Source organism: Nannobrachium achirus (assembly GCF_963921795.1).
Source record: "Nannobrachium achirus genome assembly, chromosome: 10".
Classification (NCBI taxonomy): Eukaryota; Metazoa; Chordata; class Actinopteri; order Myctophiformes; family Myctophidae; genus Nannobrachium; species Nannobrachium achirus.
In genome coordinates this window covers 24,812,763-24,834,442 of record NC_137819.1, presented here as the reverse complement: position 1 = coordinate 24,834,442, position 21,680 = coordinate 24,812,763, and the positions used below count along the sequence as shown (strand labels likewise).

The 21,680-nt window shown below is 41.1% G+C and overlaps 1 protein-coding gene across 1 annotated transcript in view; it reads right to left on the bottom strand.

The window, feature by feature from the left end:
* LOC308292310 (ras/Rap GTPase-activating protein SynGAP-like) overlaps nucleotides 1-18,376 on the bottom strand; it is a gene marked incomplete at its 3' end in the record, with an annotated part of 37,968 nt that extends 19,592 nt beyond the window's left edge. Inside the window, exons 1-8 of the mRNA XM_080734626.1 lie at nucleotides 18,314-18,376; nucleotides 17,064-17,185; nucleotides 12,959-13,112; nucleotides 8,002-8,100; nucleotides 5,162-5,401; nucleotides 3,869-4,204; nucleotides 2,151-2,295; nucleotides 1,461-1,605 (exon numbers count right to left, since the gene is read on the bottom strand). Coding sequence (XP_080590752.1) covers nucleotides 1,461-1,605; nucleotides 2,151-2,295; nucleotides 3,869-4,204; nucleotides 5,162-5,401; nucleotides 8,002-8,100; nucleotides 12,959-13,112; nucleotides 17,064-17,185; nucleotides 18,314-18,358 — 1,286 coding nt within the window. The 5' untranslated portion in view covers nucleotides 18,359-18,376. The remainder of the gene's footprint in view (nucleotides 1-1,460; nucleotides 1,606-2,150; nucleotides 2,296-3,868; nucleotides 4,205-5,161; nucleotides 5,402-8,001; nucleotides 8,101-12,958; nucleotides 13,113-17,063; nucleotides 17,186-18,313) is intronic.
* Between the last annotated feature and the right edge of the window lie 3,304 nt (nucleotides 18,377-21,680).

Here is a 21,680-nt window from a genome sequence, read left to right as displayed (position 1 = left end):
CGTTGATGTCATGCTTCATATTCAAATGTATCTCCTCTTTAAACCATAAAGGTACAAGCGTCCGCCGTTTTATTTATGATAACGGGTCGAGAGTTTCGCGACACGGATTGGAGTGGAATTGATGATCTTGTAAAGCTTGTGTTACATACTGTATACTTCTATACTATAGCATGTGATGTAATGTAATCATAACCCATCTTAGCCTTGTCTGTTGTACTGGTCGAGACTCGAGTCACACCAGCCTTCATTAACATTGGAATGAGTCTCGGTACATATTAATGGCCTGCTAAGTAGCGGAGGTGTCAACGACATGCGTGTGAAGTCATTAACATAGCGTTCATCCCATCAAACAATCACTATAATGCCTGGATCCCGAGGCTAAACAATTCACAATAGCCTACAACACTGCTTGTAACGAACAAGGATGGACAGTATAAATGTGGTTGTTGAAGATAGATAGGATAGGCTTGAACAGTTATTTTCGGAGTTTTCCTAGTAAAATGAACTCGTTTTTCGTCGCAAGTTTCATCAGCATGTTTATGCTATGTTCAGTCGTAAGACAGTGCAGCGTGTCAAAAATAGCAGATGTACAAGCTCACAACGCGTCTATCCGCGACGCATTGTGCATTGTAGGTCTGTTCCAAAGGGTCCGTTCTCTCTCTGCTGCTTGAGTTCTGCATCCACCAGTGAAAACCTCTCACAGCCAATCGATGGCTGTTATTTCACGAACAGAGGTTAACCCGTTAATTGCTGGTTGTTTTTAAGGCTCGCAAAGGAGCGTTTTAATGATTTATTAGATTACAAAAATACCCGTCGAATTCCGAATATTCGAATACTTTGAGGTCGAATAATTCGAATTCTAAAAATCACTATTCGTGAATGCCCTAGTGGCAAGTGATCTGGTTGGTTGGAGGGTTGTGCTTGTGCAGCCTGGCAGGCTGACAAGCGTTCAAGTCGCACCCTAAAGGCAACTTCATCCTACAACTAGTTCATACATGGCCCTCAGAAATGCAGTGACATGTGGAGATTAAAATATGTGACAGTTGAGTTATTGAATACATTAGGCCTAACCTATAGTTAGGCCTAAATCAGAAATTAGCCTACAAAAACAAATGTACATGTACTGTACATGTACTGTAAGCCCCTTCCATACACTAAAATGTTTTCCCGGCCTGAATGGGTTAAAGCATACATACGCCGGTATTGACGACATATCATATTTTCATAATTACGTTTTTGTAATATGAATCAACAAAATAAGAAGATTTATTTTCCAAATTATGTCTATAAAATATGATGTTTTGAACAGGGAATATTGCACTTTTATCCGATTGTGAAGAAACTTTCACTTTTTTTTTTTTTGAGACCACATTTAAGGTGAATAACCCAGGATTGATTTACCACAAAACAAATGCACACTTTCCTGTATGTAATCGTATGGCTGTAACGGTAATACTGACCACAGGGAGTTGATAACCTTGCAGAGCGCCAGCTCACAGCACATGCGAAGATTGGCTTGGTGATCCGCAAGGACTGAGGGGGGGACGCGCATGGGGTCCACCTCACAATTCTCCTCAGACTCATATAAGGCTCGAATGAAGTCACCTACAAGATGAACACGTTAGCGTTGTCAGGATTTATTACTATTGCAATGCAATAAAGAAATTCAGTGGTTCTCATACTTTTTCATGTGAAGGACCCCCCAATTTAATTTATCTGTCTGCGGACCCCCCATCTGAAAATGTTTTTTTTTACCCCTTCAAATGTGTAAATAAATAGCAGATGTACAAGCTCACAGCACGGCACTAAGTGAGGCGCTATGAGTTTGTACAGTATATCTGCTATTTCTGAGAACCACGGTTTCTAAACCACGGTTCTTTCTGAAAAACGTAGGCTTATGTTGCTATTGCTATACTGTAAATTGTATAGCTAAACTTAATTGCTTTTCTCTGTAGGAGAAAAACAAGACATTTGGTCTCTCTGAATACCTTACACGGCTCTGTGAACGGAAGGCTGAACAAAGACAGTAGCTACTGTAAGCACCACCCATTCCCCCAATCTTCCACCCCTCCTAGACTAGCTTGCGTGGCCGTTTGTCCATGGTGACACGTTTAGAAATCTGCAGTGCTACAGTGCTATGTTTTACCTACCTACGGCATCCTTGAGGTATCTGTGACCTATCAATTTGAGGTACTCTTCGACAGCCTTGGTTGCAAGGGTGTTCTCCCGAAAGATCATATGCTCCCGGTCCATGAATCGGTCGACCTCGCTCATCGCCATATCAGACAGGAACTCCTGAAAAGGGAGCAGTCACAAAAAAGTAAAAAAAAAGGGAAAAAAAAGTCAAATGTATAGAGAGTAGAGTTCTCAACGGGCCTGAAAATGAAGGCGCAGCCTTAACTGGGCCCCAGTGGGCCTGCCTGAGGCTCAGCCCGGCCCGAACATTTACATACTTTTTGGCAAATGCGAAGATTGGACAGATTAAAAAACTCATCCTAATTTCATGGTATACAGTTCGACACAAGTCAATGTAGTCTTGGATAGAAATATCACGACTATATCATATTATCCAAATGACAATGGTTTTATTTTGTTATTGTTTGCTATGAGAATACATTGGGAGGAATTTATGACATTTTAATGTCAATTAGTTATATTAGTATAAGACGCCTCAGGGTGACCTCGAGGTCGCGCCAATTCTCGACCATCTGGCCAGTGATGTATGTATATCGGACCAGTTACCCATATATGGAGACCCATGTACTGTACATAGTACATCCCTTTTATGCCCATACATGGAGATCCCTGTCTGAACAAGCCACACAGATATGGGCTGTCTTCCTCCATATATGGGCATTCCCATATGAAGTCCTGTTAGATATGGGTATCATATTGATGACATCAGGGATCTCCATATATGGGCATACAAGGGATTCTGTTAGAGTGGTCCCCATCACACACAATGGCAACAAACATCGCGTGTGTGTGTGTGTGTGTGTGTGTGTCTGTGTGCGAGAGATCGCGGCCGCGAGCGAGCAAGCGGCTTGTGTGTGTGTGTCTGTGCGAGTGACTGCTTCCACACAGAACAGCGATCAGAAACATGTAATCAACAGCTTGGTGAAATCAGCATGCGTGTGTGTATGTGTGTGTGCTGCCTGGTGTGTTCTCTTCATGAAATGTAATCGTTTCAACTGCTGCGTGGATTGGATATTTGTTAGACCCACCCCCTGCAGATTCAGATAACAACACCAGACCAGAGAAACAGTCCGCTCAGAGAGTGGGCTGGAACCAGGCTATGATATTCTAGAATTTTTGGTGCACTAATGTTGGATCAGAAGAACACTTCACACTATCTATTTCTTGGTTGCGTAGGAGAAGGACAAATGGATCAAATCTTGCAAACCAAAAATCCTGCACAGTGATATACAGGTATATATATGGTGTATTGCAATGTTTCTGTGTTGATTTGCAAGACAAAAGGTCCAGCAGACCAGCACTGAAATGAAATGTGGCAATGCATACATCATTGCAAGTCAGACAGTGTGCATGATTAGTTGTTTGCAACAAGAATTATGGATAAATAATTTCTCAGCCAGCTTTTCAAGGTGGAAGCTGGGGAGCCAGGGACACCAATTGGAAAAGAGATGAAAATGAATAAAATAAAAGTTAAAAATATATGTATATATTTCATTTAAAATGTTCAACATGGCCTCCTTGCGTTAAGAAAAACAAAAAAACAAGTTCCAATATCACTTTCATGCTCTCACAGCATGTTAAGGTTGACCAAATGTCCTCCCTCAGAACAAAAAACAAAACAAAACAACAACAGTGCAGCCATCAGCAATGTTTTTGACCCCTGCAACCATACCTTAGTCTTCCCTGTGCTCTGCAGGATGTGCACCAGGGCGAACGCTACCTCCTCTTTGCTCTTGACGCTGAGCAGTGGCTCCAGGACGGCGCACAGTGTTCGGTAGTTGTTGGTGATGTACTCGGCGAACTCCTTGTACAGCTCCATGGGGAGGATGTTCATGGTCTGGTAGCGGGACTTGATGCGGAGCGAGGCGTTGATCACTTTGCCGCTCCCGACGCCGCCGCTCTTGGCCAAGACGCTGGACTGTATGACGGGGTACCACTGCTCTACAAACTGTCTGCCCGTGATGCTGGAGATGGGGATGCTCACCAGGCCGAGGTAAGTGCTCTTTTCCTTGATTGGGAATAAATCACAATTAAAATGGATTCGTTAACAATTTACACGAGCAATTATCAGGGTTTGATTTGCTATGGGTTCGGGCCCTATTTTCCTCCTTGCCTTACCCCTTATGCCTAAACTTTTTTGCCTTTTTTACTATTTTGAAAAACATTTTAACATAGTTCAAAGCTGATCTACAAGCTCACATGATGTAGATCGGCTATTTGAAGTATTTATAGCTGGAAATGTTATCTCCCTGCAAGGTCAGCTTGAAATCAATACATGTACTTTTTTGGGAATGGAACACTGTCTGATATATTTGGCCTAATGTTGCTCGGTCTTTATTTCTTTGTTGATGCTGCTATTTGTTCTTAAGTGGATGCACTAAACAACATTTTGTTGTATGTTCCATACAGTGACAATAAACATCTTATCTTATTTCACAATTAAACAATTTGATTAACCCTAAACAACTGGCATCCCTATTTTTCCATTAATGTGAAAAAATATTTGAATTAAGTTTCAAATAAAAAATAATTTGCTACAATTGGTCATCTACAAGCTCACAACATGCACTATCGCGATTCGCAACGTGTTGTGAGCTTGTAGATGAGCTATTTTCACTACTTGTCTTTATAGGTGTTAAGGACTGGGGGACCAAATGACCCTCTTTCGTGTATTATTGCTACTAATTACACCACAATTTCACTATTAATATTCATGAGAAAACTACTTTGTAATGTAAATAAAGTGAATATTGGCGCTCATTACAATGCTTCTCTGCCAACCACAATGCAAAGTTGCAAAGTTGAAGTCTAAAAAAAGACTGCCTGACGTAACAGTATTATTTCACTACAGTACAGTGAGTACATTTTTGCCCAGATATATTGTGGAATATGGCACAGTTAAAAGATTGTCTTGGATAAATGGCGAGTGTATAGTAAGACGTATGAATGAATTGACTTCATTTACCTTGCGTCTCTTTTTGTCCGTTTCCTTGTAGAGGTGCAAGCGAAGGCTACGTATTGTTGGCAAGTTGTTGAACTCAAAGTGCTCCCCCCAGAACACGGTGTCGGTGCGGGGCTTACTGGTGGTGCGCGCGTACAGCATGTCGTCCAGACACAGCTCACAGTAGTAGCGCTTCTTGGTGGGAAGGTCCCGAGCTTCAATGATCCACAGCTTCAGCACATTCTCCACCCTTCTGCTGTTATCCTAAAAGAAAGCAGGGGGTGGAAAGTAACTATGTAAGTAAGTAAGTAAGTACATTTACTTAAAGGAGTAGTTCACCACTTTTCAACCTGTCTTCATACTGTACAATAGGTCCTCACCAGTGTTGGGAAAGTTCACTTTAAAAACGAACTAGTTCAAGTTCAAGTTCAGAACTTCTAAAAGGAACTAGTTCATTTCTAGTTCATGATTCTATATTTTGAACTAAAGTTCATGGTTCCCCAAAATGAACTAACTTAGTTCTTTTTCGTTCTTTTTTTAACCATAATTCTTCTTAAAAAAAAATAAAAAAATATGTATTTTTTATTTTTTATTTTTACCTTACAATTTATTGTGTAGCAATCTATACAATAGGCCTAAGGCTATGTCTAAAACACTGGCCTACACACAACGTCTTGAAGAAATATGAATTAAATAAAGTAAGACATGAACACAATAATATTAGGCTTGCCATTCAGGTTGACAAATAAAGTTGCCCCTTTGAGAAGTGGAACTTACAAGTCATTTAAAATAAGGTGGAGAGAATCTACTGAGTAGGCCCTACCTGCACTACTACAGTGGTTCTCAACCTTTTCAGGATGCAACCCCCAAAATAATCATATGAACTGGGGACCCCCCACCCTGACAAGCACTTGGAATTATAGGAGTTGGCATTACATTAGTTTGACTGTTTGATTGTGAAAATAGCCGATCTACATGCTTGTGAAATGTGCAGATGCCACACCTATACTGTATGTTGATCTGTTTATTGTTGAGTGAGAAAACAATGTTAACATTAAGCTTAACAACTGGGGAGTCAGGGACCCCCCAAAAAATAAAATTGGGGATCCCCCTAGGGGTCCCAACCCACAGGTTGAGAACCACTGCACTATAACACGGAATTATTTGACATCTTGGTTACAGATTTAACAGTTGACAGTGACACACGTGCACAAGACAGAGAAAACAAGCGTTTGTAACAGCTGCTATTAATGTTGAGCTGTTAATTGCCTGTGGTCAAATCTGTGTCAAATGCGCATTTTCAATGAGGCGATCGAGTCGATCGTTATGCATGGCAGTGTTACCGTGCGTGCAGTCTGTCATCTGATCCAAGAAAGTTGGAGCACCCAGCACCCTAACAACATCGCGGATTTCAGGAACAGAGGTAGAAGTAGGCTAGACTATATTATAAGATGTTTTAACAGCTTCACTTAGAGACGACAGATCACTTTCTCCCTCTCTCCCTCACTGCTCAGAGTGCAGACTGAACTGAAGTGTGGGGAATGGGGAGCTTAGGGGCAGTGCTATACTAGTCCGTAAGACAGTGTTCCACCGAGAGAATACACTTCAGCTCAGTGAATGAGCACACAGTGCGTGCGTGCAATTGGAGCATGTGAATGAAAAGAGAGAGGAGAGGACAGACGACCGCGGAGGCGCGGCGGACCGCCGCATGAACGGCCGACGAACGCCGACGAACGTCGTTCACGGGCGTCAGAATGACCGCGTTCAACAATATCGTTCATCAAGCGAAAACAATTACGTTCAGTTCACGTTCGCCCAAAATATGAACGTGTTCATGAACGATCGTTCTTTGAACGCGTTCGGGTACAACACTGGTCCTCACTAATGTTCATGATAAAAACTCACAATTTTTTTTTACTCAGTCCAAGTCTCCTAGGAGAGCTGTGGGAAGTTCAGAATCCATCGTCTTGTGACATCATTTCCCCCCAAAAAAAATAAATCAATATTTTTGAAAAAAAGTATTTCGATTTTTATTATCGCGAGAACAATGGCTTCCACTTTAAAATTGCAACTTTTCAGGAATAGAAAGCCTGCAGTTTCTATAAGCTGGATTGGCAATCGATGATGTCACAAGACGATGGGTTTCTGACCTGCCCACAGCCCTCCTCTGAGAAAAAAAAAGAAAAAAAAAACTATTTTTGAGTGAGGACCAATTATATGAACATAGGTTGAAAAGTGGTGGAGTGCCCCTTTAAGTACCATTTTGAGGTATTTGTACTTTACTTATATGTAAAGTACAAAGTATGTCCATTTAACAACGATACGAAACGCATCACGATACATGGTTGACGATACGATACATGGACGATATTGGTTCATTCATGGCGATATGATACAATTCGATTGATTGATTTAACAGTATTTAGCAAAGAAATTAAATCTGTGTGAAACGTGTCAATAGTCCATGTTTTTAAAGGAAAAATCGGGAGGATTGATTTTGGGGTTTCATCTCGGTGTACTTTACAATACAAACGCCAAAATCAATCCTCCAGTTCTAGGCAACACAGAAGGGAGGGAACCTTTCTTGTATTTCCAAACAGCTCCTAGTATATTAACGACATAGTTCAATATTGAAAATGGGTGGTCTTCCCCTTTAAGTAAAGAAATGCAGCACCTTTTCCACCACTGAACGAAAGTCATGAGAAATGGTGTTAATTCCCCTCTAAATGCTACTACTTTTTTTTTTAGAACATGTAGGTTCAGGTTTCTCTCTTGAGATGAGAGAAACGTTTGGCCTCAATTCACGTGTTTTTAGTTCATCCGTTTTAGTTCTACTTTCTTTTCAACCACTTTTCGTACTGTACCTTGTTGGGTTTGACCGCTCGCTGCAAGTTCTCGATCCATTTGTCCCTCTCTGAAGCTGAACGACACGCAAAGCATTTTGTCCCTGAATTAGTGGTCACCTGCAGACACAAAACACACACTGTATATTAGCACTGTCAGGAAGAAACCGTGTACCTCCACACACCTCCGGATTTACACTGCAGTCAAATCCAGCCCAAATCCGATTTGGTTCTCAAATCTGATCTTTTGGCCCGACTTTTCACACTGCATTTGCAAGTGACCATATCTGATCTGTGCGTTCTGACTGATTTTAACAGCGTCAGCCCAAAGCTGCCCTGCATCGACATATCTGCTTTGGTTACCGTGGTAACGACGTTGGCACACACGTTACAATATTGTTTTTCTCTCTTCTTTTCTTTACTCTTGTGTTTCGCTCTTCTCTCTGGTTTTATCTATTCAGATCACGTGTTTTCTCTCTCCTCTCTTGTTTTTCTCATGTGCTCAGCGCGCTGTAATATGCGCTGTAATCAAATAGTAAATACTCGCGCTCTGTAATGACATCATTACAGTGGCGGCGCTCCGCGCTCGGGTCGCGCAGCAAGTGACGTTTGGTCAGTTTGATGTGACTTGCGTATAACTCAATGGGGTGGATGTGGTTACCGATTTCAGATGGATCGGATTTGAAACCACCTCTGGATGTGATTTTTCAAAATCGGATTTCATGTGACCTGCAAGTGACCTGTCTGGATTTAGACTATTTAAAAAATATCGGATTCCACTTTTGATGTGACTCTGATTCAGGCTAGATTTCAGTGGCAGTGTAAAGCCGGCCTTACAGGCCGGATTTAACCTGAATCAGATCTGTGCCACATCCAGAGTGGAATCCGATTTGTTTAAATCAGTCTAAATGCAGACAGGTCACATGGAATCAGATTTTTTTCAAATGTGACCTGAGCCACATCTAGAGGTGGTTTCAGATCTGATTCAGATCCGATTTCTAAAGATGTGTCTCAGTCTGAACACAGTAACCTCATCTAACGAGCTACGTCCATATCAAACCGTCACTTGCAGTGCAACCCGAGTGCCACTGACGTCATTACAGAGCGCGGGAATTGCATTTTGATTTACGAGAGTGCAAGGGGTGTAATAAAAATAAAACAATAGTTCAGCTAGTTTTACACTACAGAAGAAATGGCGAGCAGTGGAATAGCACTTTGGGGGGAAGCCTACCGGTAGTAGGCTTACACGAGAACAGGAAAAAGCAAGGCAACATATGAGGACATATCTCACGGCAATGCAGAACATGGGTTCACAAGGTCCTATCTGCAATGTCAGAAAAAGGAATTTGACGAATTTGACAAACACATATAAAGAGAGAAAGTCATGATGCCTACGTCGTTACCAGTGTAAGCAAAGCAGATATGTCGACGCAGTGCGGCTTTGGGTTGACGTTGTTCAAATCAGTCTGAACACACAACACACACACACACACACATTTTACAAATTGTTCTATTTTATACTTCGTCGCCATCAGAAATGCTCAAAGCGCATTCTGCCAGGTGAGCCTTAAGATCCTCAACGTTTTTAAAAAGGTTGACAGTGGGTAAGTCTGTATGAGGGTTTTACTGTATATGTAACCAATGAAACGTATTAGGAGCGTGTGACATAATAATGATTACGTCAAACTGTGTAACGTTATACTTTACTCAAGTCACTTGAAAAAGTGCAGAGAATTTGAGGGACGTAGTCATATTCTAAAGTATTTTTAACACAAACAAAATGCAAGTGAGGGGGTGGGGCATGATAAACACCCCTGAAAACAGCATAGACCCCCCTTGAGCGAGGCACTCAATTTACAACTGTTACTGTCAGGGGGTGTCACACCAAATTCTGGGCCCTGGGTACTTTAACTATTGAAAAATAGCAGATATGCAAGCTCACAGCACGGCACCGAGTGCCGTGCTGTGAGCTTGTAGATCTGCTATTTTTGAAAAATATTGAAAACTTGCTGCTGCTATATATTCAAAAGTCTTTGAATATTTCAAATCCTTCTAAGGTTTTTGGAAATGTTTCCGTCAGTGGTGCTCAAATCTTTTCATGTGAAGGACCCCCAAAATAATGTATTTGGCCACGGACCCCCATCTCAAAATATTTATTTGCACACATTTTCACGACTTTTAAAAAATAGCAGATCTATATCTGCTATTTCTCGATAGATAAAGCATAAAATAAGTAAAGCCCCTCCACCTTGGGCCCTAGTAACTCAGTCCCACTTCCCCCCCGCCCTTGTGACGCCCCTGTGCGTAATTACCATACCATAAAATACTATGGTATTGCAAGGCAGCTTCCCAGGTGTATGCACTATGCATGTGCAATGCATGCATGGTCAAATCTGGTGTGTAATTTGAACACTTACTGTGTTACAATTGACCCGTAAGGGTCGGAGTTAAATTAAACACTCTCGATTTTACTGTGCATGTTCTCAGGTCTTACAGAAAGTACTCCCTTCCGGCAAAGTTGTAATTAAGAATGTATATACGGAGCCTATACAGAATTCGTAATGACCGCAGAGGCAACCTCATATCCCATAATGATTCTGCATTACCTTCCCCCCCAACACACACACACACACACACACCTTACTACATATTCCACTGTGATTGCTTGCACACCTAAAGTCCATAGGAACAAGTAAGGTACAGTAGGCAGGCAATATGAATAACAGAGCTTGATTAAAGAGTGTGGCAGACTAAATGACTGTAATTATTACGGGCCAGCTACAATCTTGTGTTTGTGGGTGAAGCAGAACGCTGGCGGAGGTGGTTGCGTAGTGCCTGGTTCACCTCTAACCCCTTGATCCCTTAAGCTGCGTGCAAACCTGAAGCTATTTCTTCTATTCTAGTTGCTTCTATCGCTTCACTTTATCATGTCCCGTTGGAATCAAGGCGAAACACCCGGAAAAAAGGGAGTCCCAACTGATTGGCTGTCAGGACGCGATGGGTGGAGTGGGGGTGAAGCGAAGGTCGCTTCAGTTGGATTTTGCCAAGTGGGGTGAAGACACCGAAGCAACCGTTCGTGCCGCCTCTTTCGGATCGTTCGCGCCACAGGTTTGTTATGGTGGTGTTTTATTATTCTAGGGGAAAACTCAAAAAAGGAGGTATGGGCCTGCATGTGCGGTACAATGTTATAGACTAGTCTAGCGTACTGGTTCTCAACATCGCTTATGAGCTAAATGATTGATTGTTAGGAGCTAAATGGGGCCTTAAAGGTCTGTAACTCCAAGAGTGTAGAATTGGAAGCAAATGGACCCGTGAAGTACAATGGAAGTCATGGCCTAATGCTCATCAAACTGGAGGTCCTTGAAATTTAAACAAATTAGACCCGTTGTTATACTTTTCAAACCATCTCATTAGTATTTGCTAAACATATAGCAACATCATTTATTTTACATTTTATAAGAATTTAAAGGTTTTCAGAAACCTTAGGTTAGATTTTAGAAGGTGTTTCTATGGTTGAAAAAAGCTGTTCTATATGCGACGCAGCACCTCTATAGGGAAGGCAGCGGTTCACAGGTGCTGCCAATCTCGTAACCCTTTTTCTCAACCCTGTTCTCTGCTCTCTGACATCCACCGCCACGGCTCTGCAATCCACAACCAGAGCAAAATGCCTTCCACCAGCCAGCCATGAACAATGAGAGAAATGTGTGTGCGTGTGTGTGTGCCTAACACAATGGACTCACAACTGTTGGTGTTTGTATTATTCATGGATGGATATACAAAGTCGTCAGACACGGACAATGATATGAAAGTCCGTCTGTTGTGACCGACTGACAGTGTGACTGAGTTCTTGCTGTCCTAGTCTAGCCTTCTTTGTCACGTCCTGTGTTTTTCTCACGTCTCTTTCTTTTTCTCTTACAGTAGTGGTTCCCAAACGTTTTAGCTCAAGACCCAAAAGAGAAATCAGATGTTTACCTGGGACCCAAACTAGTGAAAATAGCAGATCTACAAGCTCTCAACACGCCGCATTGTGAGTTTGCATATGTGCTCTTTTCACCTTTTCTTCAACATTTGTTTTCTTACTTAGGGAATTGTTTTTAGTTTATTCATGAAATTGTTTTTGAAAAAGGTTTTAATTGCTTTAAAAACTAAAAAAAAAATCACAAGACAATAACCTCAGTACAAAAAGAAAGGAAACTCGACTTTGGTCCATTATATTTCCCCTTTAATAATACCAATTTGTATTGTGTTTTATATAATTCTATCGTTGATTCGTCACCTTTACGAGGTACAGTTTGTAAGCATCAGGTATTCGTGGAATGAGCACCACAGCCAAATGTGTGGGTAGCGCCGACCCAAAATTTCCAACATTCGGTCCATTATACTTCCCCTTTAATTATGTGTTTGATATCATTGTTATTGTTGATTTGTCACCTTTACAAAGAGGATCTGGCATTCGTGGAATGAGCAACACAGCCAAACGTGTGGGTATCGCCCCTCGGAAAATAGTCAAAATGGCCTAGCAGTCCTGCAATATTGTTCTTTTGGCATTCACCTTTGTTGCTTGGAGCATTGAATGATTGCACTCTCCCACAGTAATAAGGACAAGAAAAGAACAACACATATTGGCCATTTTTACACTTTGTTAATGTTACGCTCAGTGTCAGGGAAGCCCACAACGAGAGTAAATGCCAGCAGAACAGTATTGCAAGCCATTTTGGCAAAATTTTGGTCCGCGTTACCCACACCTTTGGCAGTGTAGCTCATGCCTCGAATGCCCGATGCTTACAAGCTGTACCTCGTTGTAAAGGTGACGAATCAACAATAAGAATGATATAAAACACAATACAATTTGGTATTATTAAAGGGGAGATATAAAGGACCAAAGTCAAGTTTCCTTTCTTTTTGTGCTGAGTTTTATAATTAAAATAAATAATTTAGGAAACATAAAAAACTAAAAACAAAGGGATAATATGTGTACCTCGAAGCAGTACTCCTGACCCAGGATGCTGGAATGGACGGGTTTGATGACGGCGTCCTCGTCCAGGACGAGGTCCAGAGCCTCTGCGGCGCTGCTGGGGGAGAGCAGAGACTCATGGGAGTGAGACTCTTTGAAGCTCTGCATCAGGCGTGTCCTGGGAAGACACGGGGAGAGAGCTTTATGCAAGATCCATTCTGTGCTACTGTTACGCACTCCAAATGCAAATGCTCTGAGATCGAACTTTCCTCTTTTTTTTTCTTTTTTTTTTGTAAGGGCCTTCCTTGTACTGTATTAACCCATTAAAACTCACCCACCGCTATTTTTAAGACCCTTCTAATGGTCCACACCGCCAGGATTTTGCTTACCTTTAACGTGGGCGCGCGCGCGAATCCATTGCGCGATGGTTCACCGATTGCATTCACAATACGATCCAGGCACGGTAAGCAACAAAACACTACAGCCTTCCATCGCTCAAAGCGAAACCTACTGAGCGCCACGCTGGTGTTGCACAACATTGAACCGGATGACATTTCGGCAGACAGGATACAGGCGTCGTTGTCCCGCCCCCCCATTTCCGCTCTGGAACATCCAGATCCGTTTTTTGTGAATAGCGAGCTTCCATAGAGCGCTATGGACGGCGAATCGGCGATCATACTTTTTTGTTTTATAGTTATTAAAGCTAATTGATAACTCGCCATATTCGTCATAAGCAGAGTGGACCCATAAATATAGCTCGTCAAACTCATCCTATGCAGTGGGTGAGTTAAAAGTTCACCCCCAAAAATATTTTTATATATTTTTTAATATCGATTACTCACCCCATGGAGACTGAATTCATGGATATTGTTTTGTTTTTGTCACATTACTAAGCAAATAATTTCATGACCAGCAGTGGTTCCCTTTGGAGACACAAAGAGCCTGTTTTGTTACCCTATGGAGACACAACAAGTCCCCTCAAGTTATTGGCTTAGGAATGCGACAAAAACTAAAATTATTCCATCAATTCAAGTCTCCATGGGGTGAGTAATCGATAGAAAAGAAAAAAAAAAACGTCATTTTGGGGGTGAATTAAACATAATTGTTACCATTTGATGTACTGCACCAATGTTAGCTTATACCTATCTGCAGTCACATTGACTGCGAACAATTAAAACAGCACAATAGATGCAAGGGAAAAAATAATTGCACTGTACATGATACACATTACACACACCCACACCGTCAGCTAAAATTAAAAAGGTAGAGGCATGATTTTACGCATTATTTGTATTATGTAAATGTATTATAGTGTTGGTTAGTGTCGAGTGGCTTTTAGAATGCCTTTTAGTTTGGTTTTAATTAAGTACTGATGCGTTCCACTGAGTTGTGGCCTCCACTGTCAAAGCTGACTGCCTGAATGCAATGTGACAAATGGTAGTGTACAATAGAGAATATTCTTGAGGACTTAATAGAATTCACTAAACGAGAACACACCAAGTGAGTCACAAGACATATAGGGAGGATGGGTAAAACGATTTTATTTTTGTATAAACGAGGTACAAATTTCAACAGAATCTAAATGTCTCAGAGATCAGTAGATTGCATTTCCTCAGTATCCTAGAGGGATGATAATGTCATGAAGAGCTTATTATCCAATTTTGAAAGTTTGTTAATATAAATAATATATAATATTTTATCTGACCCATATTATAACCAATATTGCAATGTCTCTGGTCATACTTTTCAATTCAGTATAATTTTGATCATAAAAATCGGATCCCTTATTCATGAGAATAAAATGCTACTGTGGCACCCGGCCTGTACGACTGCAGCCACCCTCATTTCGATGTGATCATGAAAGTCAGATGTGTATTAAGATCACATCTGGTGGCGCCGCGCACCCACTCGTCCTGCCCTGAAAACGTCCATTATGCATCTGCTAGGGTTGTGCTTTGTTTTGTTTTTTTTCTAAAACTGCGTCAGCATAATTTTTCTCCCCACTCTGCCTTCTCACTTTGTCTCCCATGTGTGCAGTCACTGGACTGTAGCCAAACAACTACATAGTAAAATCCTCAGTGTTCATAGAACCAAATGGACCCCGGAAACCGTTTGGTCCTTTTCCGTGGCCTCTCGCAGTTACAAACGGATGAATAAATCCCATTTAGGCCTAGAATTATTGAATGCTTTAACCAGTGAAAAATAGCAGATATACAAGCTCACAGCGCTGCAAGCTTGTAGATCTGCTATCTTTTTTAAAGTCATGAAAATGTGTGCAAATCTTTGAATATATGTATTTTCAAAGCAAACGTTTGTAACTCAAATTTTGCTTCTGGGTGGTCCCTGGAACTAAATATTTTGAGATGGGGGTCCGTGGCCAAATACATATCATTTTGGGGGTCCTTCACATGAAAAGGTTTGAGAACCACTGACATAGTAGTCTCTCAAGAACAGACTTTTCTTTGACGATGGCCAGCCAGATTGCTGACATAGAAACATAGGCTTTTCAAAAAAACCATAGAAGGATTCAAAAGACACTTTTTCAAAAAATAGCAGATCTACAAGCTCGCAGCACGGCACTCGGTGCCACGCTGTGAGCTTGTATATCCGCTATTTTTCAATAGTTAAAGCATAAAATAACGATACACAATAATGTGTACCCGTTCTAAATGGGATAAACACGGATGATTTTACTGGGTTTGTGAAGCTCCGATCCCAATGTGACCTTGGGCCCTTTCAGGATAAGAGGCCTCAATAATTCACATATATAGGAAGGAGTGTGTGGAGACCTATACAGTGAAATGTCAAGTGCATCCCAGCACAGTCAGGTGATTTAAATTCCATCAAAATAGTGTGCGATAAGAGCCTAAGTCTTGTAATCCTATTGGTCCAGTGCTTCTCAACCTTTTCAGGCCCTGAACCCTCAAAAATAATCTTATTTGAACCAGGGATTCCTACCACCCTGACAAGCACTTGGAATTGTAGGAGTTGAGGCATAACATTTAGTTGTCTCCACCAGCCGAAGGCTGAGGGAGAGTATGTTTTCCCCTCCGTCCGTCCGTCCGTCCGTGCGTGCGTCCGTGCGTCCGTCCGTCCGTTTGTCCGTTACCAGCTAATCTCCGGCGCCGTTGGCCCGGTCGCTGCCAAACTGTGCACACACACTCCCTCGACACCAATTCAGAACCTCTGCCCCAAATATTTCACATGGGCCTGTTCTAGCGCCACCAGGAGGCCGACTTTTGCAAAACTAACTTTTGCCAGTACTCCTACAGATTTTGTCCAAAAATCACGTAAATCAGTAGACAGTATCTCTACAGTCATGTGATCGACATGGATGTGTCAGATTTTCCATATTCCATCCTGATTGGCTAAAACTGGCTTTCAAAGTTTGCAGGATTGGTCAGTTTTGAATAAAATGCCTGAAATCCTGAACGCAGTGTGCGATTTTGGTGAAATTGTGCATGCACATTCCCAATAGGCAGAGGAATAAATGCCACAATCAAATCAGCCTCATGGTGGCGCTATAACAGGTCCATTCATGTTTTCACCTATAACTCCACCGATTAGTGTCAAACTTTGTATGCGCACTCCTTAGAGGCCAAGGTAAAACCTTTTCCCTGCATTTTTTACATCAGCCTTTTATAGCGCCATCAGGAGGCCGACTTATGTAAAACACATTACATGCCTGACCTGGTGGAGACCTGTGCTCGGAAGAGCACTGCTTCTAGTTTGACTTGGTTCCACAGATACATATTGTGAAATCACCAGTGGTTCCCAAACTTTTTAGCTTGTGACCCAAAAGAGAAATTAGACTTTTGCCCGGTACCCAAGCTCTACCAAGATCCAAGCTCTACCCAAGATCTACAAACAACGTTGTATTGTGAGCTTGTAGATGGGCTATTTTCACTACTTCTTGTTTTCTAATCTATGTCATTTTTTAGATTTTTCTTAGATTTTTTGGGATTTTCTTTTTTTTTTATGTTTTGAAATAATAATAATTAAAAACAAAATCTAGCGACCCACAAATGGGTCCCGACCCAGTGTTTGGGAACCAGTGCTTTACACCATTGGGCACGATAATCTTAATTTTAATGCACGCTAAATGGACAATTAACAAAAGGGAGCTCACCTCTCTTGGTCTGCACTTCGGAAACGAGGTAAAATCATTTGCCGGAAGCTGCTGGTCCGATCCAATTTTGGCTGACTTTTAGCCCTCTTGATGGAGCTCTTCAATCTCCGATTGAGAAAACTCTTGAAATTCAACAAAGAGAAAGAAGTCTGTAAGAGCACAATAGAACACATTTTGTAGCCGTTACAACCACTGGAGGATGTACGTAAAGCAGTAGGCACGTTTATGTATATTGCACATTTGATACACAGCAAACAAGACAATTCAAGGTCATTAGCATAAGATAGACTTACTGTCCATCTAAAGCCATTTAAAAGCCATTGGACAAGCATTTTAAGAGAAATAAAGGATAGAATGAATACAGGAGAAATACAATTTAATATAGAGAATAAATATAAAAATACTGTTGCAGTCTGACTTTTATTACTCAGCCAAGTTGCACACTGTCAGCAGTGTTTCATAATTAGTATTGTCAGAAGTGATTAAATAAACCAATCATTTACTCAGAATCATAGCCAGAAACATCATTGTTTAGAGAATACATTATAGTTTAATAAGAAATGCATTCTACTATTTCTCAAGAATAGAGAATACTGATTGTTCATGTCTGGGGACCACCAGTGGTCCTTGAGGGGGGTTCCAGGTGGTCCCCAGCTAAATGATGGAGAGTTGGTAACCAAATGGACCCTTACAGATCTTTAACTCTTGAGAGTGTAAAGTGAAACCAAATGGACCCTTATGGACCCGTCCATTTGGTTTAATGTTACGTTCTCAAGAGTTAAATTATGGTTAAACATCTGCATTTCTTAATTTACTATAAGTCGACACAATTAGAGAATGTAGAAAAAAATGTTCATGGTTGGCCTGCAGTGTTATCTCTCAAAACAGCGTGGAATTGTGGACAAAGTCTGATCCAACGATAACAAAACATTCTACGTTTTGGGTCTGAGAGGCGAAATCAAATGGTGGTCCGTGACTCAAATGCTGAATAAATAATGGATCTTGATATGAAACGGTATTGAAAACCACCGATATAAAGGGGAAGGAGAGATAAACGCGGCGCTGATGTTGGTGACATTGACGCCGTCATTGAGCGGCTCCACTGGGCTGTTGGGAGCAGCCTGCCGCTCAAGGACACCTTCCTGATGGGTGCCAACGCGGAGAACATTACTCATGCATTGTTTCATGAAGCCTGACCGCACCCTAAGGGGGGTAACAAGAGGAAAACGCTGCAGTGTTGGTGAACTCACTGGCTGTCTGAAGGGTTGTGGTGTGGCGTTGGGAGGGGTTTCCATGCTGGACTCTCTGGCAGAGGCAAACTTGGCCTGCAAGCGTTGGTCTAGGAGAAAGACAAAGAACGGATTAATAGGGAACACATATGGAATGGCTGGATTTTGATCGGTGGTCATCGCAATGTTGGCTTGTGGTGAACATCTTTTTGACAAAAGTACATTTTTGCCACAGACATACAACACGAGTGGACAATAATATTACCAGAAACGCATACAGTGCGTTTGCGAGGCGTTGAGCATGTAGATCTACTATTTTCACAATATCTATCTGCGGAACCGAGTCACATTAAATGTAATACCTACAATTCCAAGTGCTTGTCAGGGTGGGGGTCCCCAGTTCAAATATGTTTATTTTGGGGGTCACAGCCTAAAAAAGTTTGAGAACCCCTGTAATAGAGCATTAACAAATTCATCCACCAGGGGCGTTGACAACTCATTCTAATGACTTTTTATCTAGCCAAGCTTTATAAACTATATATTTTTTAAAGAGAAAACAATTTAAAAAATAATTTAAAAAAGCGAATATTCGACTTCGGTTTAACAACGTCGAATAGTGACTTTGATATTTGAATATTCGACTTCGAATATTTGGTGAATGCCCTAATACCTAGGGTCAAGTGTGGCAGAAAATGAAACCAAACAAGTGGCCAAACGGTGACAGGAAAAAAAGAAACTGCTTCCTCGTAGTTTAGCATCTCAGTTGTGTTTGGACCTACTCTGAACAGTGCCATCTGAGCGAGAAGCTCACCTGAGTCTTAACACAGTGTTGAAAGGTTTTTGTGTGCCTCAGCCCCCTGTCCAACAGGAGGTTGTCACTCTCACAAGTACAAAGTAATAAAAACAGGTCTTTATGGACCACTTCTGAATGACAAAACCCACAGATTGTACTGGAGCACTCGCTAAAAAGTCGCTCTGTATGTTTGTTTGCTTGGAGAACGCTTGTTGATGACCTAAGACCTAGAAGGGTTAACGTGGAGGAGGATGTTTGTTTGCACCTATATATATATTGAAGTAAATCAAGTGCTCCAGTACTCACCTGAGCTACTTTAACTGAGACATTTCATACAAGGACAGCTTAAGCTGTCCTTGGCTTTTTAATGCCACTTATGTTCAGAACACATCACCTCATTCCCTCTCCCCGTCCTCCATGTCAGTCTCCACTATATAGTGACCAAGAGAGTATAGTTATCACATCTCAAGCCATGGACTATTTCATATAGAAGCCCATTTTCATCCATGTGAAGAAAAGAAAAGTCATAATTAGAAACTTTCTCAAAATAATGACATGGAATTTCAAAATAACTCAGCATTTCAAAATAATCACGAAAAAAATAACTTAATATCTCCAAATAATATATTATAATGAGAAACCTTCTAAAAATAATGACGGTGTCTGTCAAAATAATGACCTGGTATCTGATACAAAATGGCAGTATCTATATTTTTGATTTGTAAAAAGAAATGACAGTACCGGTATCTCAAAATGAAATCTTTCCCAAAATAATGGTATGTCGAAATAATGACTATAGTAAAATAGAGTATAGTAAATGAAATGAAAATACAAAGTCATTATTCTGACAGTTTCTCATATTATTTCCAAATGTTTTGTCATTCTTTAGAGAAGAGATGGAGACCCTGTGGCAGACCAAAGACCAGATGGAGGGATTATATCTCCAAACTGGCTTGGGAATGCCTTGGTATACTCCCTGAGGGAGTGGAGGAAGTTGCTTGGGATAAGGAAATCTGGAAGTCTCAGTTGGAATTGTTACCCACGCGACCCGATTCCGGATAAGCGGTTGAAGATGGATGGATATAAGCTGTTAGTTTTAGATCATTATTTCGAGATTTTAACTCATTATTTTGGGAACGTTTGACTGTTTCTCATTGTGTTTGAGATACTAAGTCATTCTTTTTATTAGGTTTCCCATTATGTGAGATACTATGTCATTCTTTTGATAAGGCTTCTCTTTATTTCAGATACTTTGTGTGTCCCCAGAGCACTGAAACCCTACATCTCTCCCTTTGATCAGCACACTGCTCCTAATCATTGGTGGACAGTAACAAAGCACATTACTTGAGTATCTGTATTTTACCATTTCTGTATACCGGTATGTATTGTTTTGCTATTTTCACAATACATTTCAAAGATAAATTGTACTTTTGACTAGTGATGTGTCGTTCATGAGTGATTCGTTCATAAGAATCGAATCATTAGCATGACTCGTGAACGATTCGTTCAAATCCCTGAAATGGGTCGTTCACACTTTCGTTCACACCCCCGCCCCTCCCCCTAATAACCCCGGCCGGCAGACAGGACGCCACGGCGGGCTGTACTCGCGATGTAATAAAAACGCTCCCGCGATTGTGTTTTTCACGGGACGATCAGGCTATGAACGAATCATTTGAACGAATCATTTGAACGAATCTTTTGAGCGGATCATTACCGTGAACGTGAACGAAATGATCCGTTCACTGAAATGAACGGGATTGCCCATCACTACTTTTGACTCCACTACATTTTTCAGAAGGGAAAAAAGTACTTTATCAATTAACCTCTTAAACTTTATTTCACAAAGTGAAAATGGCAGATCTACAAGCAGTCAATGCGTCACAATGCATAACGTGTCTTTTATACAATTTCTTCAAAAATGTCTCAATTTAAATACAGCGATGCTTTTGATATTAACACATCTGGTGCCAACCCCGAGTTTCCCGAGTTTGTATTGATACCAACACTGTGCCAACCCCGAGTTTCCCGAGTTTGTGCCGTTTTTGAAAAAGAAAAAAAAAATTTTTTTCAATTTTTTTTTTTCAAAAAAATTGTTTGGACCTCCAGAAATGTATTAGGCATGATCGCGATCGCGAAATTGCATGTTTAACCCCCATACCAACCCATTCTTTCAAACATGGCAGCCATGTTTGTTTACATCTGTAGAAAACATAATGGCCCATAAATCATGAATGCCTGAACGGATTTCCAAGCGGATTTTTTTGTTTGAAAGCTGTGAACAGCATCTACACACGTGGTGCATCATCTAGGCATGGGCGTGCACTTTTTACACAATTGCACAATTACATGGAAGTCTAAGGTAACCATGGCAACGCGAGACATTGAAGAGAAAAAATCATTGCAACATAAGTGTTAAAAAGAAAATGTTATTCGTACTTTTGATACTTAGGTATTTTTTAGAAGCATGTCGTTTTGAATACTTCCTATATACTTATTTTTGGCATGGCAGCAAATGCTCCAATACAAGTACAAATTTGACAGAGCAACATTCCCTTGCAGTTGAGTCATATGTATTTGAGCAGGAGTACAGTATCT